The sequence below is a fragment of the Heteronotia binoei genome, chromosome 9 (assembly GCF_032191835.1).
Source record: "Heteronotia binoei isolate CCM8104 ecotype False Entrance Well chromosome 9, APGP_CSIRO_Hbin_v1, whole genome shotgun sequence".
In the NCBI taxonomy this organism is placed as follows: Eukaryota; Metazoa; Chordata; class Lepidosauria; order Squamata; family Gekkonidae; genus Heteronotia; species Heteronotia binoei.
Genome location: NC_083231.1, coordinates 92979330 through 93007319, shown reverse-complemented (window position 1 = coordinate 93007319; position 27990 = coordinate 92979330). Strand labels below are relative to the sequence as shown.

General features: G+C 44.5%; 1 protein-coding gene across 1 annotated transcript; it reads right to left on the bottom strand.

The window, feature by feature from the left end:
- Positions 1-939: 939 nt before the first annotated feature.
- On the bottom strand, positions 940-26978 carry LOC132577314 (alcohol dehydrogenase 1A). Its single transcript, XM_060247036.1, has 9 exons — positions 26774-26978; positions 16381-16482; positions 15346-15484; positions 7201-7288; positions 5940-6159; positions 4402-4665; positions 3872-4007; positions 1926-2064; positions 940-1654 (listed from the first exon to the last, which is right to left on the bottom strand). The coding sequence occupies exons 1-9, from the start codon at positions 26789-26791 to the stop codon at positions 1630-1632; spliced, it is 1131 nt and encodes a 376-aa protein (XP_060103019.1). The 5' UTR covers positions 26792-26978; the 3' UTR covers positions 940-1629.
- Between the last annotated feature and the right edge of the window lie 1012 nt (positions 26979-27990).

Here is a 27990-nt window from a genome sequence, read left to right as displayed (position 1 = left end):
GAGATCAGTTCAACAGGACATCTGGCTATGTCCTCTGCTTGCCAGGTGTGGAAATCCATAGCAAAGGAACATGCTTTCTTGCTATAAATCTATGGAATTGGCTATCAGAGGATGCTGTGATAGCATTTTCATTACTGGCATTCTACAAGGACTGTGGAACTGTTCTTGTCGGAGGGCTCCCTCAAACTTGTTTGGATTGCTGTTTTCTTTTGGTTACATGGTCTTTTAACCTCGCTATAAGAATACTTGTACTTTGTTGTCTTTACCTTTCACTGTAAGCTGCTTTGAAATTCAGGTAAGGTACAATATACATAATTTTTTAATTTATCTTGGATGCCTGGAGATCTTATTTAGGGGCAGCTAAATTAATCTTTATACCACTAAGATGATCAGAGGAAGTAATTAATCAAGACAACAGTGGCCACAACTCAGATGCACACATGAGACTCTGAAGTGTTTGATTGCTGGAAGTCCCCTTTTATATAAATGGATGAGCCTGATTTGCATACTTGCACACATTCTCTTCCATAGGAAGAGTGGGCTCATCTGTTAAAATTAATGGGGGAACTTCTGCAGATGGAGAAATTCTTTGCATATGTCTGAGCTCCCCACCTATAAATAATCTTTAGATCAGTATCATCATTTGTGTAGCATTTTAATCTAGAATCAAAATAGATTAAAAATCTGCTTTCACATACATGGTTGTAATGTCTTTTATTTGTCTTTAAAACATACTTTGTCTTAAATGTGCCACTGGGTTCTAAATTTGTTCTATGCTGCAATGCGCTTTCAATACATTTTTCAGTGCATTTAAAGTGCCCTGAAAGTACATTAATGACATATGTGAAAGTAACGAAGTAACTTGTCTTCGTATCCAGTATAATATGTAATTCTGTGCAGTAAGAGTAGAAATAAACAATAGTCAAAGTAAAAAAAAAGTTGAGAATTAAGTATTTATTTGAGGGGGAGGGGAGATTATTATGAAGAAATATTTCACAAGGACAAGAAGGCATGTCTACATTAGAGAGATGACTTCTGCCATCTCCTGGACAACTAACTTATCAGCTGTATAATATATATATATTTTTAACTTGGCAGTCACAGAACATTTTTTAGTTTAATAACAAATTCCAAAGGGATAGAGCATCACAAAACAAAAAGGAAACTTTTTAATTTTCAGACTAATATATTCATGATGGCATTAGCTTTCAGGAATCAGAGTTCGCATGATCAGATCCATGAATATCTAAGTTGGCAGATATATGGGAGAAGAGACAAAACCAATTATAAACACGAAGACCATGAAATACAAGAGATATGAGCTCACGCTTCTACTTAAACCTCAAATGTATACAAGATAAACACAGTGGCCATTTATCAAAACGATAACTGCTGATGACATAGACTTCCTAGCTTTGTTGATCTAACCCATTATAGGTTAGCAAAGCTAATACAATCAAATCTCTTAATAAATTCTAGAATTTCCATCTGGTATCCAGCATTCATTTGGTCCATTAAGCAGGGGTGAGTATTAGAACAGAAAAAACAAAAAGGCCAACATGTGTGATTCAGTAGAAAAGCTGTGTAGAACGATCTTCAGCTATTGCCAGTCCAATCTTATTCAAGATTTTAAAATGTCAAGACTGTACGGATGCTGAAAGAAAATGACAAACATATGAATTTGGCAAGCCACATTCCAAGAAAACTGCATTCTTATTCAATTTGTTCTTGAGCAATGGAGGCAGGGGAGCTGGTGATCAGTACTTTTCCTGATCATACAACAGTGGTCCCCATGTGAACATGTGACTTATGTGGGGGAACAATCTGCACATTAGTAGTACCTGGTGGTAACCCTACAAACTGTGCCATGCAGGAAACTGAGAATCATTTACAAGGATAGCTAACAAAAGAAAAATGAACATCACCTCTTTCCAGTTCGGAGCAGTTCAAATCCTTCATTGATTTTCTCAAAAGGTAAAGTGTGAGTAATTAATGGATCCAGAACAAACTTCTTCCCCATGTAATCAGAAACCAGTTTAGGGACAGAGTCCTTGCTCTTCCAGCCTGAAATCCAGCAAAGGATGAGAGGTCACTCAGAATATATTATTGAAATAAGGACAACAATGGTATTGAGGAGTTGGATATTTCTGGAGATCTAAGTTAGGCCATTTAAGCCACATTGCTGATGCTATTCTTCTTTTTGTGGCCCATGGGATATGAAAGAACAATGTTGTTTTGCCCATTATAGACTTTTTTAGTTTCAGTATATAAAAGTATGTACAGAAAAGCAATCCATAAAACATTGTAATAGCTTGTTATATATAGGTCTGTGGTGCAGCCCCATGCAGAATACTGAGTACAATTCTGGTTGTCATATCTCAGAAAGGATATTATAGTAGCAGAAGAAGTACAGAAACACCAACTATAATGACCAAGATAGATCCAGGTGGGCAGTAGTGTTGGCAACATAGCAACAGAGTCTCAGTTAACTTCCCACAATTAGAAAGGATACTTTAACATATTTATTTCCTATTTGTTGCTTCACTGTTGTTCCCTCTTAATTAAATCCAAACAACTGTTGGCCATATAAACATAACTTGCTATTCCTAGTTTGTCTCCACATATCTTAAAACGGCTTAATCACTTTACATGCTAATTTGCTATTCAGCCTCTGTCTATAAGGCTGAACTGTTGCCTTCCATTTCTGTGTATCTGAAGAAGTGTGAATGCACACGAAAGCTCATTCCTTGAATAAAACTTTGTTGTCTTAAAAGTGCCACTGAACTCTAACTTTGTTCTATAATGACCAAGAGATTGAAGCACTCACTCTATAACAGGGGTGGCCAAACTTGCTTAACGAAAGAGCCTCATAGAATAAATGTCAGATGTCTGAGAGCCGCAAGACATGGATGTCAGATATTTGAGAGGTGTAAGACAAGGGAGGGAGGAAGGAAGGAAGGCAATTAGATGGAGGTGGGAGGAGGGAGAGAGAGGTGGAAAGAAAGCAACTTTAACTCTAAATGCATTCTCCAAGCTGCCAGCTGGCTTGGTTGGAGAAGTGATTTAAAGAAAGAAATGCCTTCTCCAAGCCAGCTGATAGGGCAGTGGGAGCTTCAAAAGCCACTATATGTGGGAAAGAGCCACATGTGGCTCCTGAGCCACAGTTTGGCCACCTCTGCTCTATAACAAAAGGCTTTTTAGGTTTGAGAAAAGAAGCATGATGGAGGTTTATAAAATAATATATACAGTACAGAAAACAGAGAGAGGCTTTTTAAATTCCCAGTCCCTAAGACTGGAACTCACAAGCACTCGAAGTGGATAGGCAATTGATTCAAAACAGACAAAATAAATAGGGCGAACAGGTCCCCCCTAGTGGGGGATGGGGAGGGGTAGGGTTGCCAGATCCAAGCTTGGAAACTCCTAGGAATTTGGGGGCTGAGCCTGGGGAAGACAGGGACCTCAATGGGGTACAGATGCCATTGAGTCTACCCTCCAAAACATCCATTTTCTCCAGAGAAACCGATCTTTGTAGTCTGCAGTTATGGCCAATGTTCCCTCTAAGCTGTTGAGTCTTGTGAGCAAAAATTCTACTTTGTGAGCTACTAGCATTAAAGTTGTGAGCTAATGCATAAATTAGTTTGCTCTAGGCCCATTTTTCCTGAGCTGAGACAAAAATGTGTGAGCTGGAGGCTAAAAAATTGGTGAGCTGGCTCACACTAACTCAGCTTAGAGGGAACGCTGGTTATGGCTACTCTTCTTTTTCTAATCATGCTCTGTATCATTCCTTTTCAAGACATACAAATACTAGTGCTTTGAATATTGCGTTGTATGCAATGAGTTATGGTACTTTTCATCAAGCTCATGACTGTACCTCCAAACACAGATCCTTTCCAGGTACGGCCAGTGAAAAGAAGCATTGGGCTAAAGGTGATCTCAGATGCTGAAGGAGGCACGCCCACAATTACGCTGGTTCCATAGTTCTGGTGGCAGGAAGCCAAAGCAGCTGTCTGAGATAAAACATGGATATATCTTTAAGTCACAATATTTAAACATAATTTTTGACTAAGTTCCTTAAACAATTTGCTAACTGAACCTGGACAAAAACTAAAATAGCTAAACTCTAAACATTCCTACTACGTTTCATCTTCTGCTGTCTTCCTAATAAATGGTATTCACTGGATTCTATAGGCCTTACTGGGCAATTGGATGGTAACGTAATGGTTGACAGTGATTGTGGATGTCCTTGAAGCATATTATCAAGTACCAGATCTGGTTAATCCATGGTGATAATGGTAGAGAGGAAGCTTTTCCTAATGAAGGTAACTTCAGATCATAACATTCATTTCTCTACTGAAAAGGACTATCCATAACTAATATATAGCAAGTTTTGAAGTCACCTACCATGGTATCTGTGCGTCCGATCACTTCAAAGGAATAGTCTACACCTTCACCACCAGTCATATCAAACAGTACTTCATTGATGGGTTTCTTGTAATCTAGTGGGTTGACACACTCAGTGGCTCCCACCTCCATAGCTTTAGGAAATTTATTTTTATTGATGTCAATACCAATGATTCGGGAAGCTCCTGCAGCCTTGCATCCCATGACAGCTGAGAGACCGACTCCTCCCAAGCCAAAGACAGCACACGTAGAACCACGTTCCACCTAGAAAACCATAAGATCAATGTATGTTGTATGGTTCAATGCTCCTGGTATGGTTTTAAAAGCTGCTTTTTAACAGGTGTGTGAGGAAATGGCAGAACACATTTTATTGCTGGATTAAGAGCATAAGAGGAGCCATGTTGAATCAAGCCAATGGCCCATTCAACTGCACACTCTGTCACACAGTAGTCAAAACTCAAGTGCCATCAGGAGGTTCACCAGCAGAGTCAGAACTCCGTAAGCCCTCCCAGTGTTGCCCTCCAAGCACCAAGAATATAGAGCATCACTGCCTCAGACAGAGGTCCTTTCTGCACTCAGCTTTGATGCAGAGCTTGTTAGCACTCAGTCCGCCTGCTACAGATCCACATAATCTAAATTCACATAATTGATTCTACATTTAAAAATTTGCTTTGCATCTTTTGTGAAGTTTTCCTTCTATATTTTGCATTGTTTAATGCGCTTGCAACTCTCTCTATTTGCCAACAAGACGGGCATGGATTATGGGCAGAATACTGAAAGAGTTGCAGAAAGCAACACAGCCAAAGCATATTGCAGCAAGCCAGTGGTCAGACTGATGGAGGAATCACAAGGTGAGTGACCACGCCTTGCTGACCCACTTTTTTCAGCATAACTGCAGAGAGGCAGGAAACACTGCAGCTTTGCTCTGCATGCAGCAAGTCTTTCCAAAAGACTGCAAAAATAAATGGCAGCTTTATAGGGGATCACAACCCAGCGGGAAGATGGAATGACCCAATTTATAGTCCTGACCTCATTGAGGGTCCTGAGCCATGGAGTAAAGTTCAGTGGCTTATATGGGTATAAAAATTACTTTAAAAATCTTGGGCAGTTAGCAACATTTTAGAGGAAATTCGCTCCCCAAAAGCAGTTGCTGAAAGGCAGCAAGGGAGGGCTATTTCTTTCTGCTGTACCACTTTTGGGTTTCTGGGAATATCTCACTAGCCACTGTGAAAAACATCATGGTGAACCAGATAGACCATTGCCCTGATCCAGTAGGACTTTTCTTATGCTGTTATCAGAAATGTTATCCAAATAATTGTATTGTAAGGGGGTAGGTTTGGTTTAAATAGTGTGTCATAATGTTTAAAATGTTTGGCATTTTAAATACGTATTCTGGTATGTTTGTTTTATAGTGCCTTTGATTAATTTAATAAATGTTTCATGATTTGCAGTTACTAGTTTAAATGTATATTTCTCTGTGTCTCTATAAAGTGTAGATCAAATTGTTATATTTTTGAAACACGTCCTCTAGTACTCACCTTGGCTGTTTGAACAGCTGCTCCATAACCAGTGGAAAACCCACAGCCGATCAGACACACTTTTTCCAGAGGGGCAGCAGCATCGATCTTGACCACTGCAGTCTCATGCACCACCGTGTATTCTGTGAAGGTGCTGGTGCTAATGAAATGGTGAAGGTTCTTCCCTTTGCAAGTAAACCTGCTGGTGCCATCAGGCATTAAACCACGAGGTTCACTAATGCTTTGGAGGGGAAAAGACACACAGAGATGGAAAGTTTTAGATATTTAAAAGGGGGGAGGTGATACAGGAGCTTACTGTGGTATAATAGTATGCAGGACCTGAATTCAAACAATCTGATGTTGACCAGGGCACCAACCAACCTTGCTGCTGCCCAGCTTGCCTGAGGCATCAGGGTCTGTTCCCAGGAGGTAACCTTACCTTCTGTGGGTAGCTGTGGGAAGCCTGTACCTACCCTCCCATCCTCAGTGGGCAATGGCTTCCCACCTTGGTGCAGTGCTGAGAGATGTGAGGTGGGAGGGCAGTTGTCACAGTGCAGGGGAGTGAGGAAGGTGGGCGGCTGCCTCTCACCTCACCAGAGGGAGGGGCTGTATTTTACGGTCACCAACCTATACATAGTGGCTGGAGGTCTCCTGGGATTATAGCTAATATCCAGGCAACAGTGATCAGTTTACCTGGAGAAAATGGCTGTTTTGGAAGGTGGACTCTACAGCATTATACTTCATTGAAGTCCCTCCCCTCCCCAAACCCTGCCCTCTCAGGTTTCACCCCCAAAATCTAGAATTACGGTATTTCCCAACCTAGAGCTGGCAATACTACTGCAACTCAGTAGTAAAGCATCTACTTTGCATGCAAATGGTCCCTGGTTCATTCTTTGGCATCTCCAGTTAAAAGGATCCGATGATCAGTTATGGGCTGAGGGATCAGTTATGGGCTGAGGATGGTTTCTTCTGTCATACCATCCTCAAACTGTCCTGTTAGTAGCCATGGGGGGTGGGGGGAGAATGCAAGTACTTCTTTAAGTTGAGGGCTAATAATGGTGCTGGATTGGGGATGAGGGGATGTAGTTTCAGGTGACAAAAACCACACAAGGGAGCAAGAATTAAGCTAACTTTCACCCCTCAGTAATCCAAGCCAAGGTCTTACATGGCTTCTATTGCCGTATTTAAAATGTTCAGTCTACCCAGTCATTGACCTGCCACTGTCTCCTCTGTTTTGACTCTCAGATACGGTGCTAGTTAACAACAAGAAGAAGATATTTACTCATTTTGAGAACAAAGGTTGCCTCTGGTATTTCGGCAAGAATTGCAGTTTCCACACTGTGGGACAAAGAGAGGGATAACATGGTCTCCTATGAACCAAAAGAAAGAAATCAAGAGTTACAACTTTAACAATTACACATACATCTAGAGATGGAAGTTATGGATCCAACAACTGGAACAATTTAGCCATAATTTAAAGGAAAGTCCCCTAATGACACAAGGCCCTTTAAGAGTAGGAGAGTGCACAGTCAATGAAGAACTCGTTACTTTGTCGTCACCACCCCAACCCCCCACCTCAAGCCCTGTGTTACCACAACAAGATGTGTGAGCACTGTTGAAGCATTTTTATTTTATTTATTGATTTGATTTATATCCCGCCCTCCCCGCCGAAGCAGGCTCAGGGCAGCTCACAACATAAAATCCCACAAACAATTAAATTAATAAGTATTAAAATTACACATTCAGTAATAAAATAGATATGCAATGATTAAAACAGTTAAAACAGAATATTGAGTTGGTGCTATTCTGGTGGCGACGGCCTTCTTCCACTTCTCTTAAATACCGGTGCAGAGTCAATTGAATGCCAGCTGGAAGAGGACAGTCTTGCAGGCCCTGAGGAACTGCACAAGGTTCCGCAAGGCCCTCACTTCATCTGGCAGTTGGTTCCACCAGCAGGGGGCTACAATTGAGAAGGCCCTGTCTCTGGTTGATTTCAATTGGGCCTCCTTCGGCCCGGGGATTACTAATAGATTTTGTGATCCCAATCTAAGTACTCTCTGGGGAACATGTGGGGAGAGACAGTCCCTAAGGTAGGCAGGTCCTAGGTGATATAGGGCTTTAAAGGTAATAACCAGCACTTTGTAATGAATCCGGTATACTATTGGCAGCCAGTGCAGTTCCTGCAGTCCTGGCTGAATGTGCTCCCACCTGGGGAGCCCCAATAACAGCCGGACAGCCACGTTCTGCACTAGCTGCAGCTTCCGGGTTCTGCACAAGGGCAGCCCCATGTAGAGGGCATTACAGTATTCCAGCCTTGAGGTGACTGTTGCATGGATCACTGTTGCCAGGTTGCCACGCTCCAGGAAGGGGACCGACTGCCTTGCCCGCCTAAGATGGAAAAATGCGGATTTAGCAGTTGCTGCTATCTGGGCCTCCATTGTCAAGGCAGGCTCCAGTAGCACCCCCAAGCTCTTCACCTTGTGCGTCATTGCCAGTGGTGCACCCTCAAATGCCGGTAGGAGAGCCAGTTTGGTGTAGTGGTTAAGTGTGCAGACTCTTATCTGGGAGAACCGGGTTTGATTCCCCACTCCTCCACTTGCACCTGCTGGCATGGCCTTGGGTCAGCCATAGCTCTGGCAGAGGTTGTCCTTGAAAGGGCACAGGGTGTCTGTTGTGGGGGAGGAATGTAAAGGAGATTGTGAGCCGCTCTGAGACTCTTCGGAGTGGAGGGCGGGATATAAATCCAATATCTTCTTCTTCTTCTTCTTCTAGGGGAATTTCCCTTCCCCGACAGCCATGACTTAAGCAAAGGACCTCTGTCTTTACTGGATTGAGCTTCAATCTACTCAGCCTAAGCCATCCAGCCACGGCTTGTAGCGCCAGGTCCAAATTTTCTGGGACACAGTAAGGCCGGCTGTCCATCAGTAGATAGAGCTGGGTGTCATCAGCATACTGGTGACAACCCAACCCATACCTCCAGGTAATCTGGGCAAGGAGGTGCATGTAGATGTTGAACAACATCGGGGAGAGCTCTGCCCCCTGAAGCACCCCGCAGTCAAGCACGTGCCTCCAGGACAGTTCATCCCCAATTGCCACCCTTTGTCCCCAACAAAAGAGGAAAGCCATTGCAAGGTCAACCCCTGAATCACTGCGTCAGCGAGACAGCGGGTCAGTAACCAATGGTCGACCGTATCGAATGCTGCCGATAGGTTCAACAACAGCAGTACCACCGAGCCGCTTCGATCCAGATGCCACTGGAGGTCATTCACCAGGGCGACCAGCACTGTCTTCATCCCGTGACCTGGGTGGAAGCTGGACTGGTGAGGGTCTAGGATGGAAGTGTCATCCAGAAAGCTCTGTAACTGTAGTGCTACTGCCCTCTCAATAAAGGGTAAATTCGAGACCGGCCGGTAATGTGCCAATTTGGCCAGGTATAATGTCGATTTTTTTCAGGAGAGGGTGGAAAAACAGCCTCTTTAAGAGGTGTTGGAAAACGCCCTTCTGCAAAGGATCTATTTACGATATCCCGTATAGGATATCTGAGCTCCCTCTGGCAAGCTCTAATTAGCCAGGAGGGGCAAGGGTCCAGATCACAAGTTGTTGGGTATACAGTAGAGAGGATCCTGTCAACTTCCTCTAGGCTGAGTGTATTGAAGCGGTCCAGAACAGAACCAGAAGACAGGCACGGGACCTCGAGTTCACATACTGTCTCCAATGTGGCGGGGAGGTCGTGGCGGAGCAACGAGATCTTATCTGCAAAAAAGTTTGCAAAAGCCTCACAGTTGATCTCCAATTCCCTATAATTTGGCCTGCCTTGTGGCAGTGTTGTAAGGGGTCAGAATTGTGCTAAACAATTGTGCCAGGTGCGAAATCTTGGCCGCAAAGTAAATTTTCTTTGTGGCTTTGACTGCCATCTCATCATCATACCATACCAAACCTTTAATGGCATAATAGATTCAGATAAAAATACACAGAATATAAAAATTTAAACATTGGAGATAAAATCAAAATAAAACCGAGCTTACAGATACATTCAAACATGGTCAGAATTAAATTTAAGGATGTCAGCCAGAAATTTTGCCACAGCCTCACTAACCACCCCCTCAGTATCACTCAATAAATAATAACAGGGTGGCAGAATAGACAAATCTGGAGAAAAAGAAAGCTTGCCAAATAAATCTTTACAGAGGTTATGGTAAAAAGAACAATCAAGCAATATATGCTGGATTGAGTCAGGGGTATTCGCTCCACAGGAGCAAAGTCTGTCGGCTAAAGGGACTCGCTGATATCTCCCTTGTAAAACTTTGGAGGGAAACGCGTTTAGTCTGGCCAACATAAATGCCCTGCGATGACTTGGAGTGGTTAGGTCTGATAGATAATTGGGCATTTTGCCACAAAAAGCATAAAGACCTAAGGAAGCTGGAGAGCAAGTATAAGGGAGAGTTGGCCGTAATTTCGTTTCCTCCAATTCCCACAGTCTCAGTTTAATACATCTGAAGATATATGACTCTTCAGAGGTAGAAAAATCATCTACCTCTAACCCCAATTGATTGAGTTTAGACAGAAGCACTGCTGTCCAGGACGAAATATATGGGTCTCTTTTCATACAATCAAGAAGGCTGTTGGGATCTGTTCTAAAATGAATTTTGAGCCAGAATTTAAACACTGCAATCCAGGCTTTTGTCTCCACCAAAGACTGACCCACTTCAGAGCAGAGAGCAAAGTAGGACACACATTTTGGCAAACCAAGAATTTGTCTAAAGAATGAGGCTTGAATGCCCTCCACTTTCCTGGTAAAAGCTGAGATCCATATAGGGATACCATAGAGGATTTGGGCAAGCGTTTTGGCTTTGAATACTTTAATAGCTGCTGGAACTAATTGGTTGCCCCTTGCAAAGAAAAACTGTTTAATTTGAGCAGCTGAACACTTAGCCAAGTTGATGGTGTTGTTACGATGTGAAACCCAGCTTAACTTGTGGTTAAAAGTGATCCCCAAGTATTTAAAATTTTTTGTTTGCTCGATTGTTGAATTGCCAATAAACCATCTCTGTGGGCCCCAGCAATTTGAAAAGACAACTACTTTAGATTTGGTATAATTGATAGTAAGTGAATTACAATTACAGTAGTCATAAAAGGCGTTCAAATACCTTTGCAGGCCCACTCTTGTACAAGAGAGGATGGTAGTGTCATCGGCATAAAGTAATAAGGGGACCGCTCGGCCTGCAAGTTTAGGCGGATGACCATTGATAGGGGTCAAAAATTGTGCCAGGTCAGTTAAAAATAAATTAAAAAGATGTGGGGCCAGCACACAACCTTGTTTTACCCCCTTTAACACTGGGATTTTACTAGTCAAGTCACCGCTAGAAGAAAATTTCACTTGGCAAAAGGTATTAGAATGAAGTTTCCTCAAGAGAAACAGCAAATGAGGGTCCATTCCCAGGTAACCTAGCTTGATCCATAGTTGGGCTCTATCTATTGAATCAAAAGCACCCTTCAAATCGATGAAGGCAGCATATAATTTTTTTGACCCGGTATGCATATATTTTTCAGCAAGGAAGGCCAGAGTGCAGCAGTGATCCATAGCAGATTTGCCTTTGGAGAAGCCAATCTGTTCAGGACCTATGATGTTGCCTAGGCGCATCCAGTCAGTTAATCGGAGTTCTAAATGTTTTGCATACAATTTGCCCACTATAGATAATAAACTAATGGGGCGGAAGTTTTCTGGTAACTCCAACCCCCCCTTTTTGTATATTGGGATAATTATAGAGTCAAGCCAAGAGTCAGGGATGGAGCCATGCAGATCGATAAAAGAGAACAATTTTGCAAGGGGCAAGAGCCACCAATCGGCAAACTTTGTGAATACCTCAGCGGGAAGGCCATCGGGGCCAGGTGCTTTACCCGCTTTTAAATCCTTCAATAACTCACTGATTTCCTCTAGAGTTACTGGAGGCCAGACCGGCATATCAGTAACTGAGGGGTTTGCTAAGATAGGAGGGGATACACATGGGGCAGCAAAAATGTTAGAGAAGTAATCAACCCATGTTTGCTCAGAGATATTTGGGTCAGTAACAGAATTGTTTTTTAGATTACCTGAAATGATTCTCCAGAAGGCCTTATTATCGTTAGATTTTATCGAGTGGTAAAGTTGGTCCCATTTATTCTGAAAGAAAGCTTTCTTTTTGGATGTAGTAAGCTCCAGGTAGGCTGTCTTGTAAGCAATGTAGGCCTTAATTTTTGATTGGTCTTTGGAGTGACAAGCCTCTTTAAAATGAGCTCTCAGTTCTTGTTTCCAAGCTAAACAATCTGTATCGAACCAGCTGGAGAAACTAGACCTAGACAAGATCACCGGTTTAGCTTTGGCACTACAATAATCAATTAATAATGAAAATCCTGAAAGGATTGAATCATCTGAATTGGAATTTATGATTGAATCCCTTAATCTGCATAGCGCTTCAGAGCCAAAGAGGGAAGAAAACTCCCTTTCTAGGGCCGGGGACCACTTGATTTTTTTTAGAACATTCTCAGGGGCCTTCATGGATTGGGAAGGTGATACCATATTAACCTCCAGATCCAATTGTAGGGATAGAGTTAGGGGCAGGTGGTCACTTTCTGTGCGCGGATCGATGTAAAAGTTATCGATAGATGACAGAAGGTTGGGTGAGCCCACACAAAAATCTATCACACTGCAACCCCTTGTGGAAAAAAAAGTAAAGTCATTTGCAGCTGGAAATTTGGAGAGACCATTAAATATTATAACATTGTGCGCTATGCAGAATTCAATTAATCTAAGACCCGCCTTATTGGTTAAAGTATCTTTAGAACAACGGGGTAAACATAGTTGTAGTGGAGGGGATTCAACCGCTTCAAAGCCAAAATGAGAGATCCATTTCTGATTGTTACTGCCTATCCGAGCATTAAAATCACCAAAAATCATGAGCTGAGCAGTATGGAATTTCCTAGACAAAGACGTCACATAGTCAGAAAATTTCTCCCAGACAGCATCAAACTCCAGCTCACCATTAGAAGGCGCTAAATAAACATTAATCATGATTAGGGTCAGTGCTGGGGAGGACAGCAATAAAGCCTGGGCAATTGGCGGGCAAGGATCCAAGAGGATCACCTTAAATGGTAAGCTGGATTTCACCAAAGCAGCCATGCCTGCTTTACTGCGACCTTTAGAGTGAGATCTATAAGCGGGGAGATTAAAAACTTTAAAATCCGTCAGTCTAAAACTGTCTTCTGCCCATGTTTCCTGAAGGAAGACACAATCAAAGGATTTCAAAAAGTCCAAAAAATCTGAGTCATTCGCTTTACTCTTCCACCCAGCAATGTTCCAGGAGATGATGTGGATCTTCCTTGTGGCTTCCCTAGCTGGTAGTCAATCGATAATGGATATCCTTTCTAGAACCCTGGAGTCATCAGTGAAAATACAACCATTATGTTGGGGTGCCCTTGAGCCAGTTAGAGAGAGTTCCATAGACAGATCAATTAAGTCAGCTGATGGGGGACAAGGGGGCAGGGGGTTGCTTGCAGGATCTAGGTTGATTGAAGGAACTGATTTCCCCGGCTCTAAAGACCTTTGCAGCTGCAGCTTAGTACCTTCAAGTCTTATGAGTATCGCCTGTTGATCTTTTGCTGGAAGACTCCCAAATGACTGCAAAAGGTCATCTTCTAATGAAACATTAAGGGGACTATGCGTCACATCCATAGAGGGCTGCACTGATGACTCATTATGCAACTCGGGGTTTGCTTGGGACTGACCAGATCTGGATACCTTAAGACACATTGCAGCCTTATATTTTGCCGCTGAAGATGATGCGTTCTTCAAGAGATGGGGATTACTTCGTGTCCTGACCCCTGCGGACAGGTTAGGCAGCAGAGCATTAGTTTGAGAGTTAATAAAAGATCGAACAGGGAAAACCCCCTTTGACCATAGGTAATTCTTTCGCCTCAAAATTAGTGAAGGAGGATTGAAAGGTAAGCAGAATCCTCTGCATTTGAGACTGATCATTAAGAGATTCAATGGTAATCAAGTCAATTTTGTGATAGTTCAGATGAAGAAGTTCACAGAGATGGGATTTAGCTAAAAGTTTACTTCTCCAGCATGGGGTCTTCCTGCCATAAGGACAAACAGTGATGCAAACCTTATTGGGCTGTAGAACCAATTGTTGCACGTTCCTTTTAAGGCCCACGCTGACCTTAGACTCCGTAAAGGAGCTCCGGGGATCAACCTCCTGAGTTGCAGACGGACATCGCTTTAAAGGGGCTAGAGCTCCAATAGAGGTATCATCCAGCTGGGCTAAGTAGACTTTATCCATTGACACTGATAGTCTCTTTAGTTCTAAAGAAAGGTCAAGAATTTGGTCTTCTAAACTCTTTAACTTTTTAAAGACTGCCATCTCATAGGACCTCATAAACTCTCTATAAGATGTTCTAGTCACTTTGTCTCAAGTACACTGCCATTGCCTCTCTAGCCATCTGAGTCCTCGTTTCATCTGCCGCAACTCCAGGTGCGATCTCATCGATGGCTTTGGAGAGTCTGTCATGCCAGGACTCAACCAGGTCATCCAGGGAATCGCCAGGGGGCCAGGAATCCCGTAGAGCCCTTTGAAACCGTTCCAGGTCCATCTGGCTCTGCGGCTTACCACCTAAATGGGCTTGGGGTGGGACATCCACATGAGCCTTGAGGGCATAGTGGTCCGACCATGGCACTGCTTCAGCAGTAATACCATCCACTAAAACTCCCGCTGCAAAGATCAAATCTAGCATGTGCCCTGCCTGGTGAGTGGGCATTGCAGCAAGTTGGGGAGAGTCCCAGTGTCACCATGGATAACACTAGGTCCATCGCCTGACTGGAGGTCACGTCATCAGCATGGTACTCCAATGCCCAGCCTGTTACGGCCTCCATCAGGGATGGTAAGGCGCCAGCTGGTGCGTTAGGCGGATGGTACACCAGCCAGATCGCCAATCCTTCTCCAACGTCCCATGCCAGACCGGCACATTCAATGCCATTAATCTCTGGGGCTGGGAGAGCCCGGAAGGAGTAAGCCTCTCGTATTAATAGAGCCGCCCCTCCCCCCCGCCCGCTAGTCTGTGATTGGTGAAAGACTGAGTATCCTGGGGGAGCCATCTGGAAGAGAGCTTCCATCTCCTATCTCGCACCCAGGTCTCAGTCATGCAAGCCAGGTCCCCATCTCACACCCAGGTCTCAGTCACGCAAGCAAGCATAACGTCTGCATAGGACCAAACATATACATCATCACATGCCAAGTATGTTTTGAACTTCTTCTTTTATCTTCACAGCCTTGGGAGCAGTGCTTGATGTGGCAGCATATGGGAACACATGAACAGTTCCATCCCTGTATCCACAGACTTACATGAGCACTAAAGTACAAACTGTTCATCTTATAAACATCTCTGCTCATACCTGGTTTCACACAAGTTACTCCCTCTCCAACACTCTCCACAACTCCAGCTGCTTCATGGCCCAAAACCATTGGAAGGGGCATAGCAAATGCACCGCTGAGCACATGGTCATCTGAGCGACAGATCCCTGAGGCCAAAATCTGTTTAGAGTTAAGATAAAAGGAGGAAATGTCTATTTTTTGCTTATTTCATGTTGCAAGTCATGTTGCAAGTTGAACTTCAACATCTAAAATGAAATGGTGATTTCCTATAAATGTGTGCCAGCACCATGGCACAGTCTTGGTTCACCCCAACTGCAAAATCATAGTTTGGTATCATGGCCATAAGCTCTATTTTTGCAGGATCTCAGCTCCTTCCCTCACCTTCCTGTGCATGCTTGGTGGGGCTTTTTTGTAGCAGGAACTCATTTGCATATTAGGCTACACCCCCCTGATGTATGTAGCCAATCCTCCAAGAACTTACAAGGCTCTTCTTGCAAGGCCTACAGTAAGCTCTTGGAGGACTGGTTACATCAGGGGGGTATAACTGAATATGCAAAGAAGTTCGTGCTACAAAAAAAGCCCTGATGCTTGGAATTTAATTACAATACTATGCAAATCATATGCAGAGTTATTTGAGTCTATTGAAATTAATAGATTTAGACTGAAGTAACTCTGCATAGGATTGCATTGCTAATGACCTTTTTCAAACCACAATTTGCTATGACATCTGAAACAGCAAAGTGGGGTTCATTGCCCCAGAAAACCAGAACTGCAAATCTGATTGCAATGGAAAAGGGAAAGCGTAGTAAGCTTCCCTGAGTCTGCTTCAGTAGGGAGAGCGGGATATAAGCTGAGTAAAAACATACATACATACATACATACATAGTTAATACAGAATTTGTGTAATCTGACTGTCCACTCAATTCAATATGTTTTACATTTTTCCTGTGTAATATTCATGTTTTAATTTGTCAAGAGTATTTCAGTACCATAAAAAAACAAGACTGCAAGAATTTACCTTTTATTTATGTAGCAATAACTTCAAGGTCATTTACCTTAATGCGAACTTCACGAGCCTTTGGAGGAGCTACTTCAATTTGCTCAATGACCAGGGGTTTCTTAATCTCCCAAGCAACAGCTGCTTTGCATTTAATGACCTGTAAAAACAACACATGGCACTTCTGTAGGTGTGCTACACTGTGATGCGCTTAGAAATATTATTCATTTGCTCAGCAGAAACTTTACTTACACATGAAACCATCATCCTCGTTGCACTACATGCTATTTGCAAGCCTAGATATGTTTCTGGCTGCCCCCAAACATCTTCCTTCCCTGAGGCATGTTAAAACATATGGAGAAGTCTTAGCATGTGTACTTTGCACCAGGACCGGATCTACATGTTTTTTGAGGGGGGGCAAAATTAAAAAATGGCACCCCCTTATGGGCCATTCTATCTTATGGTCCCATAAAATACAATGGACCCAAACCCAATTTGGTGCCCCCCCTCCGTCGGCGCCCAGGGCAAGCATCCCCCTCTGCCCCCCCCCTAGATCCGTCCCTGCTTTGCACTTTATGTTCCTAGCTGCTGTGGAACACAATCACTGATCAAGCATAAAAGAGAGGAGAGGGGAATTCTCACAGCTAATCTGTCATCATCCATCCTTAGTAGTAGAATGCTTACCACAGGCATGAGGCAAATGTCATGCCCTAATTTCAGGAAACAAAAATTAAAACATCCCATTTTCTGACTTGCCTAATAACCAGGGTGTGGTGATCAAAGTGCAGTTGGGAGAGAGGAGCTGACACCCACTCCCATTTGTACTTCTGCTCCCATCTGCTTTTTTTTTAAAAATCTGCTTTCCTCCAAGTTGTGCTTCAGTGGACTTAGAAGGGTGTATCACTGCTTTGTGTGGCATTGTGAATCTGTCAACTTGTAGGGATTTGGTGTAACTCTGGTGGGGACATGTTTTTTCACGTTTAGGTTGAGCCTACATTAGACATGCAAGTCACCACTAGTGATCAAGCTGCTTCTTTTCCACCCCAATTAAGAGACAAATGAACTTCATCAGTATGTGTGAACAAGTGGACTAGTACAATATTTTGTGCGTTCCTTGACATACTATTTTTTAGGGATGTGTATTAAGATATTTCTGATCCAAACAGTGCCAGAAATTCCCTGTTTCATGTGGATCAGAAATACCCAAAAGGATCGAAGGCTCTTGAAATTTCAGGATTCCTGAAATCAGAATTCTGAAATTTTGGTATTGTTTTTCTTCAGCTCAGGTAGTAGATCTTGTCTACCCTTGTTGATTCCAATGGGTGGCAGACCTACTGTCTGAGTCTGCATACCAGGTCTATGACCCACTGGAAACATCCCATTGGAATCAGTGGGAGGAGAACTGAACTCTGGATGCCAGATCTATTGCCCTTTGAAAACAGTAGAAATAAATTAGGCCTCTGATGGATGGTAGACATGGCATCCAGATGCTAATAGATAGTGGGGAGACCAGGAATTTAAGTCCAGAGGCCAGGTCTACTTCTACTGTTGTCACTGGGTGGTAGACCTGGCCTGGAATCAGTAGGGTAGATGTGACCGCCAAGAAACCAAGAGATTGCATACATTGGAATCAGTACAAACCAATTCATTAGAATCAGTCCATTTATCTGAAATGGATTTATAAAATGATACTATCTACAGTATATTGTGAAAATCATGCCCTTTTTGAAGTATCAAAATGAAACTAAATGAAGTTTTTTGAAGTGCACCCATTTATTATTTATTTGTGTTATTTATAGTTTTCCTGCAAATCTGAGGGTATCGTGGCTTTGTAGAAACCTATATTCTAGCCCCAGATGACCTCATTACATGGATTTTTTTTATGCACATGAGGCTACCCATAGGTATTAAACAAGATTTTAAAAGCTATAAAGACATCAGATATGTTTATCTGTTAACAGCATCCAAAATGTCTGAAAGAAATAGCTGTGTTAAAGAAGACTTTTACCTTTGTAAAAGAAGAGTTCTTCCTGATGGGAAACAAATGGTCTGAATTCAGCATCCAATTTGCCCGTGGGCCAACCCCTTCCCACCCAGTCCAAAACGCATGCAAGGATGCAGTCTCTTCCCATGGACCTGACTACCTCTGCTGCGTGGAGGGGCCGCTCCAGCAGAGACTCCAGGAGCATCACGTGGTGGGCCGGGGCCGGATCTGGGTCAATCTCCGGCAGCGGAAGGCGGCTGAAAGCATCTGCATGGCCCATTGCCTTGCCAGGGTGGTAGACGAGCTTGTAGGTGTATGAGTTGAGGAATTCATTCCACCGCAGGACCCGCTGCGACAGGATCTGCGGTATCTGGCAGTCTGGGGTGAGTAGGCCAAGCAATGGCTTGTGGTCTGTGGTAATTGTAAAGCGCCTACTATACACGTAGTTGTTGAATTTGTATACACCCATCATGATTGCCAATGCCTCCTTATCTATTTGGGCGTAGTTGCGCTCCGCCTGGGTCACAGTGCAAGAGTAATAGGCCACGGGGACCTCTCTTCCGTCTGGGAGTTGGTGGCCCAGGATGGCACCCACTCCGTAAGGGGAAGCATCGCATGCTAAATCACAGGGAGGGACTTGTCAAAATGGTGTAGTCATTTGAAACCAAGATGTCCTTGACCGCCTGGAAGGCCGCGGCCTGCTTTTCCCCCCAGACCCATGGGGCGCCCTAATCTAGGAGTCTGCGCAGGGGTTCGGCCAGGGCTGCTTTGTGGGGCAAGAATGAGTAGTAAAAGTTCAGGAGCCCAAAAAAAACTTTGTCGCTCCGCCCTGCAAGTAGGGGCCGGGGCCTGGACTATCGCCCTGGTCTTGTCAGCCATTGGGTGAATTTCCACGGTGTCCACCACAAACCCCAGGAACTCCACCCTTGGCACCCCAAGCGAGCACTTCTCCCACTTCACCTTGAGACCTGTATTCTGGAAACGGTGAAGCACCTCTCGAAGGCGGCAGCAGAACTCGTCGGTGTCAGGTGCCATTATCAAAACATCATCGAAAAGGGTTGTATTCTGGGAATCCCTTTAAGGAGAGAGTCCATTAAGCTTTGGAAAATTCCCGGAGTCACGCTGACCCCAAATTGTAGCCTCCACACCTTGAAAGCACCTCGGTGTGTAACGATGGTCTTAGCCATTTGCTCATCCTCCGGAAGTTGTTGGTATGCTTGACTGGGATGACTATGGGGGTTTCCCAAGTGGCATGGGAGACGGGCTCTAGCACCCCCTGGGCCACGAGGCGGTCCAGTTTGGCTTCGATTTTTGGCTTAAGTGCAAACAGAATTTGCTGAGCCTTCAGCCTTAAGGACCTAACCATGGGGTCCAGCTGCAACATGATAGGTGGCCCCTTGTACGTTCCCAGAGCCCCATCGAATACTTCCGGGAACTCCTGGCACACTTGGTCGAAATTGTGGGCCTGTATGTGGTCTGCCCCTACAATTTTGATGCCCAAAGACTTAAACCAAGCAATCCCAATAGGGTGGTGAGCCAGCGCTTCACCACAAATATGTCCAGGGCCCCTTTAAAATTTTTGAACTCCACCCTAACTCTGGCCCATCACATGATCTGCACTGGATTCTTTTGAAAGTCCCATAATATGAACTCTGCTGGCCGCAGGGCCGGCCGGTTGTAGGGGCAGTGTTTACTGAGGGTCTCTTTTGAAATAATGGAGATGGAGGATGCCGTGTCCAATTCCATCAGGCAGGGACCCCTCTTAATCAAGACCCGCACGTTCACCTTGTTGGGGGTGTCCTGGGGCAAGTTCATTACCTGGATGCTGTTTGCGGCCGTCTTGTGTGCATCTGTCGAGTCATGGTGTGCAGACTGGGGCCTCCTGTTGGGTCTGGCCCTGCAAGCTCGGGCGATGTAGCCCCCTTTTCTGCAGCTTCTGCAGTCCACATTATGGTAGGGGCAGTCTCGGCACATGTGTGAGTCCCCACAGCTGGCGCACTTGGTGCTTGGCTTCTCCACTGCCCATGATCAGTTTGGTGCTTTCAGCCCACTGCGTGGCTGGCGTCGAAGTTGATGTGCTCTTTCCTCGTCGGAGCCGTCCAAGATCGCAGCAGTGACCTGGTTCGCGGAAGGGCTGCTGTGCGTCTGTTCGAAGGCGGTTGCTTGTTGGAGCGCTTCACGAGGTCGATGTCTTTGTCGTTGTATGCTAACAACTTTTGGCGCATTTTCTCCTCCTGGACGCCAACCATGAAACGGTCCAACAGGATCTCTTCCAGATCCCCCGTGAAATCACATCTCAGGGCTAATCCACAGAGCTCTGCAAGATACTCGGCAGTGGGCTCAGCTTGTCTCTGCTGTCTCGTGTAGAACATGTGCCTGCGTGTGAGATAGAATGGCTGTGGCACCATGTGGTTAGTCATCGCCTTGACCAGCTGGTCACAGGTGGCCCTTGCGAGGGTGGTTGGCGCAATGAGTCACTTCATCAGCTGGATGGTCTCTACCCTGCACGAACTCAGGAGAAGCTCCTTCTTCTCTGCCGCTGCCTCCATTTTGTGCAGCTCTATGTAGTAGTTGATCTGGTCCACCCATGATTCCCAGAAATCGGGCCAGGTCGCATCAAATGCCGGTAGGGTTTGTCCGGGAGCAGTAGCCATGACTTTGGCCGTGGAAGCACTAGAGTTCGGATCGCAGGGATTGTGGGCGGCTGGAAGCTGCTCTCTAATCACTGGTATCCCATCCTCGTCGCCAGTGTAATGTACTGAAGTCAGAGACGTTCAGATGGCAACATGCTTTATTAGCGAGTACATCACAAAGACAACATGGCGGGGCCAGGTCCCCTGTTATATACATTTCCCGGAACAACCTTCTTCCTGGTCGGGTCCAATTCTGGCCAGTTAAACTTCCCGCCACTGATCATCATAGGCAGGCTGCGTTCGTCCCTTCCAGGCACTGCCCACAGGTGCGCTGTGCTGTACTTTCCGGGATGAATGCCAGACACAACACTACCCATAGGTGTTAAACAAGATTTTAAAAGCTATAAAGACATCACATATGTTTATCTGTTAACAGCATCCAAAATGTCTGAAAGAAATAGCTGTGTTAAAGCCTACAGATAAAAAATGAAAAGACTTACAGTTTCCCTAGGTCCCAATAAAATATCTAGGATCAACATTTTGGCAGCTATCTAGTCCATGATGAGTCACTGGGAATTGTGGTAAATGAAGTGACAGAATTTGTTTTAACAAAAACCTGAAGCTAAGAACACCATTCCCAGTGGTGCTAAGAGTTCCTTTTATTCTGGGGTATGACATTTTTAATGTGTCAGCTCAGCATCAGAAAGCAGAGAAGAGACATTTTTTTAATTATATAGGCATTCTAAGAGAATCATTTACAGCTTAGAAACTGAACACAGTAAAAAAAATGTTCCATTAGTAAAAGCTGACTAGATATCTAATCCAGGGTAAACAAATATTTAGCTAGCATTCAGAAAAGCCAAGCTTGGTAAAACATTTCTGTGCTCTTTGTTAAATATATGTTACACATGTTTTCTCTGGCAAGATGGGACTCTGATGAAATCTGCCTTTTTAGCATTGACACACTGAGTTTATTGTAATCAATCTCAATTAGGCTTCCCAACCCTCCCGCCCTGGCGGGGGACCCCAGGATTTCCACCCTCTTTCCCTGCTCCCCAAAAAAACGGAAGCGGGGGAGGGGGGGAAACGGCGCCAAGGAGCGTGGCAAGCCGCCCCATCTCGGAGCGGGTGGCCGCTGCGCTGCTGCCGCCTCTTCTCCGCTCACTGTAAATGCTCCTCCTGCTGCTGCTGCTGGAGGCATCGGGGGCTGCTGGGGAGGATGCTGGGGGTGAACAGCATCAACAGCGGGGGTTGGGGGGCCGCCTGCGTTCGCGCTCCATGTGCTCCTCGTCGGTGCGCTACGGGCGGGGCGCGGAGACCTTCTGCTACGGCTGGCCGCAGCGCTCGCGCACCCTCAAGCCCGTCCTCTACACCGACCGCGTGGTCAGCCGCCTCCAGCAGCACAGCCGCTGCCCTCCCAAGCCCCAGCAACCCCAGGTGGGTGAGCGCCCTGCCCTGCCCCGCCGCGGCACGGGAGGGGGGGAGGCCGGGGGGATGGAGCTGCCGAGGCCCGGTGGGTTGCCCTTGCCGCCCTCCCTTCTCTGCTGCCTTCGCGGCTTCCCCGGGATGGGGCGGGCGGCTTCTGTGGCCCCACACCCTCCTCGGAGGCCCAGTTGCCCAGCGGTGTTTCCTGCAGAAACTGCTGGAAGAGCAGGGCCGCCTCTTCTCAGCTTCATTTTAGCTGCTCCGAGATGGGCTCAGCCTGAGCCCATCTCGGAGGAGCAGCTACGGTGAGCGGAGAAGAGGCGGCAGCGGCGGCAGCCGTTTCCCCCCTCCCCCTAGCTCCACCCCAGTGTCTCCTGGCTCCACCCCAAAGTCTCCTGGCTCCACCCCCAAAGTCCCCAGATATTTCTGAAATTGGACTTGGCAACCCTAATCTCAATTTTGGGAATCAAGAGCCAAAGAAAACATTAACCACACCATGATGATTATGTGCAAGTATCTTCTTTAAATGAGATCAGCTTGTCCTTCCGGAGAAAAATTGCTTTTGGTGCACCCACAACACTGGAAAATGATCAAGATTTTCTTATAGCTAGTAACACCATACTTTTAATTCTCAAGGGGACAGCTATATCACAACTAGAATATTATATTAATTGTTAGCTTAATTTCATATGGCCAAGCTGAAATCTTGAGCAAATTCAGTTCTCAGCAATCTTCCCTGTTGTGTACATGGTTTTGTTTTTAAAAAAAATATTTTTACTCATTAAAACAAACAAAATACAATACACTATTACAGAAGATACAGCTTTAACAATCATGCAAAAAGCAACCTATAACTGGAGGGGATCTCCCCACTTTATGACATTTCATTCCCTCCAAATAAGAAATGAGGCTAAAAAACTTGTCCAGGAATGAGGAATTTTCAAGCTTGGGAAGTTTTTTCCCCAAGACTTCTTTTCCCAAGAAATGAACTTTGGATTGTAAACTGTGATATCTATAGCAATCATGAGGAAGGCAGTGAAAGATTGTATTTTTTTGCTTTCCTGGTGGAAAATATTGTGTTAATTTAGGCTACTTTCACAAGGTGCCTTTTTCAGTGTAGAAGAAGAGTTGGGTTTTATTTTCTGTACCCTAAGGGGTCTCAAAGTAGTTTACAATCATCTTTGCCTTCCTCTCCCCACAATAGGCACCTTGTAAGGTAGGTGGAGAAGTGGGGAATCAATTCCGGTTCTCTAAATCAGAGTCTGTCGCTCTTAACCCCTACGTTGTCCTGGGTCTTGTAGAGGCTAATGGAGAGGCATTCACATTGGCAAAGTAGTATTAAAAAAAACAGTTTAAAGACTGCTTCAGCCATTTCCCTTCACACCACAAGAGGGCTTTTCCAGGCTTTTTTGAAAAGGCAGATTGCTGTCAGGGGTGTCGAACTCATAAGGGCCGGATCTGACATAAATGAAACCTTGTTGAGCCGGGCCATGTCAGGTTGGGCCGAGCCATGCCGGGCCGGGCCATGTGCATACCTATTTAAGATCAGGTAGCAGAGATATAAATTTTATAAAGAACATAGACATACACAAATATATATTTTTTAAAAAATTTAAAACATGCTTAAAACGTTAGCACTCATTGGTTTTAAAGATGCTTTCTTTGTATTTCTCCCATGGGATCCAGGGAACTGGGCAAAGGAAGCTCTAGCTCTTTCCTTTCTTCCCCAGGGGGTGGAGGGGGAGCCTCAACCAATAGAAGGGAGGCTTGGTTCAGTAGTTCTGCTGTGCAATTGAGAGATCCTGGCAAAGCAAGCTATTCCTCCCCCCTTCGTCCCCAAGGGAGGAGCCTCAGCCAATGGAGAAAATAGAGGTTTTGCTCTGATGTTTGAGAGCTGCAAGGCAGGAAGGAAGGAAGGAAGGAAGGAAGGAAGGAAGGAAGGAAGGAAGGAAGGAAGGAAGGAAGGAAGGAAGGAAGGAAGGAAGGAAGGAAGGAAGATAGATGAAGAGGAGGGAGAGATAGAAAGAAAGCAACTTTAACTTTAAATGCATTCTCCAAGCTACCAGCTGGCTTGGCTTGGAGAAGTGATATAAAGAGTCAAATGCACTGGAGAAGTGATTTAAAGAGAAAGAGGCAAGCCAGTCAATGGAACAGTGGGGTCTTTGAGAGCCACACAATATGTGTGAAAGAGCCATATGTGGCTCCCGAGTTGCAATTTGGCCACCCCTGCTGTAGTACAATATTATCTAATGATCTGCTGCCACAATCTGCTACTTTCTTGTTTTCATTTTTAAAAGTAAGTCTTGAACTCTTTTCATTGCAGAAATATAGAAGGTCACTTCCCTTTATAACTCTGCAATATAAAATTAGAGTAACTTCTCTTCCTCTGAGAGCTGGGAACTAGTAGACTGTGGCAACAGATCATTAAAATGTTTCTGCATTATAGCCATCAAGCACTGCTGATTATTTAAAGCCCCCCCCCCAACCCTCTGGTAGGGGGATGAGTGGATGCACTGCAGCAAAGAAAATTGTGCTAATGTGTTCAGGATCTGCAGAAATACACATTTCCCCATCCAATGGGCATCCAAAGACAATTCGGACAGTTACTCCCCCAAAAAATGACATTCCAAGTCAGGTTTGGGAGAGATCATAGCAAAGCACTGCAAAATATAGAAATGGGATGAATGAAGGGCATCATGAAAACAGCACCGCAGCAAGGAAGGCAAAGTAACATTAATTGAAATAACACTATTAAAATAAGAGAAATCTAAAAAGTGTAAGTTTACCCCAGTTTGATGTAGTGGTTAAGTGTGCAGACTCTTATTTGGGAGAACTGGGGTTGTTTCCCTATCCTCCACTTGCAGCTGCTGGAATGGCTTTGGGACAGCCATAGCTCTGGCAGAGTTGTCCTTGAAAGGGCAGCTTCTGTGAGAGCTCTCTCAGCCCCACCTACCTTACAGGGTGTCTGTTGTGGGGGAGGAAGATAAAGGCGATTGTGAGCCACTCTGAGACTCTGAAATTCAGAGTGAAGGGTGGGGTATAAATCCAATATCTTCTTTTTCCAATTATTCTGAAGGTAAATTGCTTTGGTTCTCTGCTAAAGGTGGTGCTTAGAGACTGGAGCACTTTCCATACAGCATTTGGTACTTTTTCGGTTTAGAAAAAATACAACTAAAGTGATAAAGATTTATTAAATTATGGTTTGGTGTGAAGAGAGTTTTTTTCTTTTCTGTAGCATAGGCTCTCACAACAGAAAATGCATCTTCACAATATTATTTTAAGAAATTTGTTACCATAAAATGTGGTGATGGCCAGTATTTCATATCAGTGGTGTAGTGGTTAAGTGTGCAGACTCTTATTTGGGAGAACTGGGTTTGATTCCCCATCCTCCACTTGCACCTGCTGGAATGGCTTTGGGGCAGCCATAGCTCTGGCAGAGTTGTCCTTGAAAGGGCGGCTTCTGTGAGAGATCTCTCAGCCCCATCTACCTCACAGGGTGTCTGTTGTGGGGGAGGAAGATAAAGGAGATTGTGAGCCGCTCTGAGACTCAGAGATTCACGGTGGAGGGGGGATATAAATCCAATATCATCTCCTTCTTCTATGGTCTGGTATGATCATTCAGAATAATAGGTATATTATACAATGTTTTAAAAAATATTAAAACACTAATTATGGGCATCATCCGGCAAAGTTTAATGTCGCTGATTCTAGTGCTAAAATGTTAAGCTTGAATGCACCCTGCTGGCAGAAATGAGTGAGACAATGGCTGCCAGACCATGCCCTTTCTTTCTTTTACTACGAGGGATGTTTTCCCCCCCAGGCACTATCGTTTCTGCTTGAGGACTTCTCTGCATCAAATGAGTTTTTAACACTGCATCCTTCAGCCATATTAAAAACTCACTCAGTATTATGTCAGGATGTTGTACTTCTCCTATTAACAAACTTGTACCATCTTTCTGGTTTGTGCAACATAGCCACAAATGCTGTTCCTCTAGTGAATGGGTTTTGTATTTTAGAAGACTTTGTGTCTGTTTCACCTGGAGTTTGATATCAATCAAGCCTGCTCATATTCCATTAGCTGTTTCTCTACATAGCAAGTCAAATCCTGAGGGCCTCTCAGGGTCCAATTCTAGCTCGCCTCCTTCTAGTGCACCCTGGATAATGCAAAAGAGCTAGAACTTCTGGCAGCCAGACAACTGTAGGATCTTCTGACTGCACTGTACCCAGGGATATTTTAATTAAGTCAACATTTAAAACAATGTACAATCACATTTTAATGCAATATTCACAAGCACAACCAAACATTTAAACAGAACTTGCTTTATGACTCCTGAGTTTGACAAGCAATGCACTGTTCATTTTATCCTATGAACACCAGTGAAGAGCCAGCTTGAAAAGTGCTTACTTACTTTGCCTGCAGTGCTCATGGTGGTTCTGTTTCTCTGCTACTCTTTCTTACTTCAGGAATTCAGGAGCCTGAACAACCTCCTTGATCTTTAAAGGATCTTGCACAGATTGCTGACTGTCTCCCTGCAAGCCACAATTGCATGACCATCGCTTGGGACCTTATAAGCAAACTCAGTGTCTTCTTAGTCCCACCCCTAAATCCAGAAAGGAGAAATACTAAACCCCTCCTCTGCTGAATATCAAATCCATGTTGCAGTTTAACTACAGTGAAGGAGAATAAGGAGTGTAATGTCTTGCCATATTCACACATAAGAATTTTTGCTTCCTTGGTCATACATGCTCCCTTAGACAGTTGTAATCTTTAAATCAAGGACTTTGGATTCATCTAGCCAACAGCAATTCCTGCATTTTTGGTAGTTCTTTCTCTAGTTCAGAGTAATTACTGCAGTTGGTGCTGCACACTCATAAAAAATACAATGTGTGACTTGTCATAAAAACAAGTAGAGTTGGTGAATGATTTGTGGAAAAGCTGACATACTATGGATCATGGAGTGGATTCATGCATATTTTATTCCCTCAGCAACCCTCCGAACACATTACAGAGGGTGAAACTTGGGCCCCCACCCAGGGTCCTGTGTAACCGTCAGGCATGCGTTGCAAGTTCTCCATTTCCATGTGAATAGTACCTAATTTGGATCATGCCAATAATGTATGTGGAGAAGGGTTCCCTCTTCTTCAGGCTGTCCCATTGCAGGCTTCAGGCTGTCTCCTCACAGCTAATTTCCTGACTTCAAACAGTACTGACTGAGTCCTATTTGGCCCACTGGGAAAATCAAAGAGCACCCCCCCCCCCCGCCCAGACTGTTTGAGGTCAGAAAAATGGTGCAGGGGTGAAGACAGAAGCCCCTTCTCTATGCCTGTCACAGTTATGATCCAAATTGTAGAGTTACCAATTCCCAGTTGGGGGCAGGGGATCCCCTGGTTTGAAAGCCCTCCTCACCCCCACCCCGCTTCAGGGTTATTAGAAAGCAGGAGGGGAATGTCTGCTGGGCACTCCATTACACCCTTTGGAGACCAGAAGAGGCACTAGATTTGCAGCATAGCATCTAGTGCCTCTCCTCAACCCACCCCCCGCCAAATGTTTCAAATAGATTGGATTAGGGGTTCCAGTTTCCAGTCTATGAACTGCAAAATAAGGTGCCTCTATCCTTCATTATTT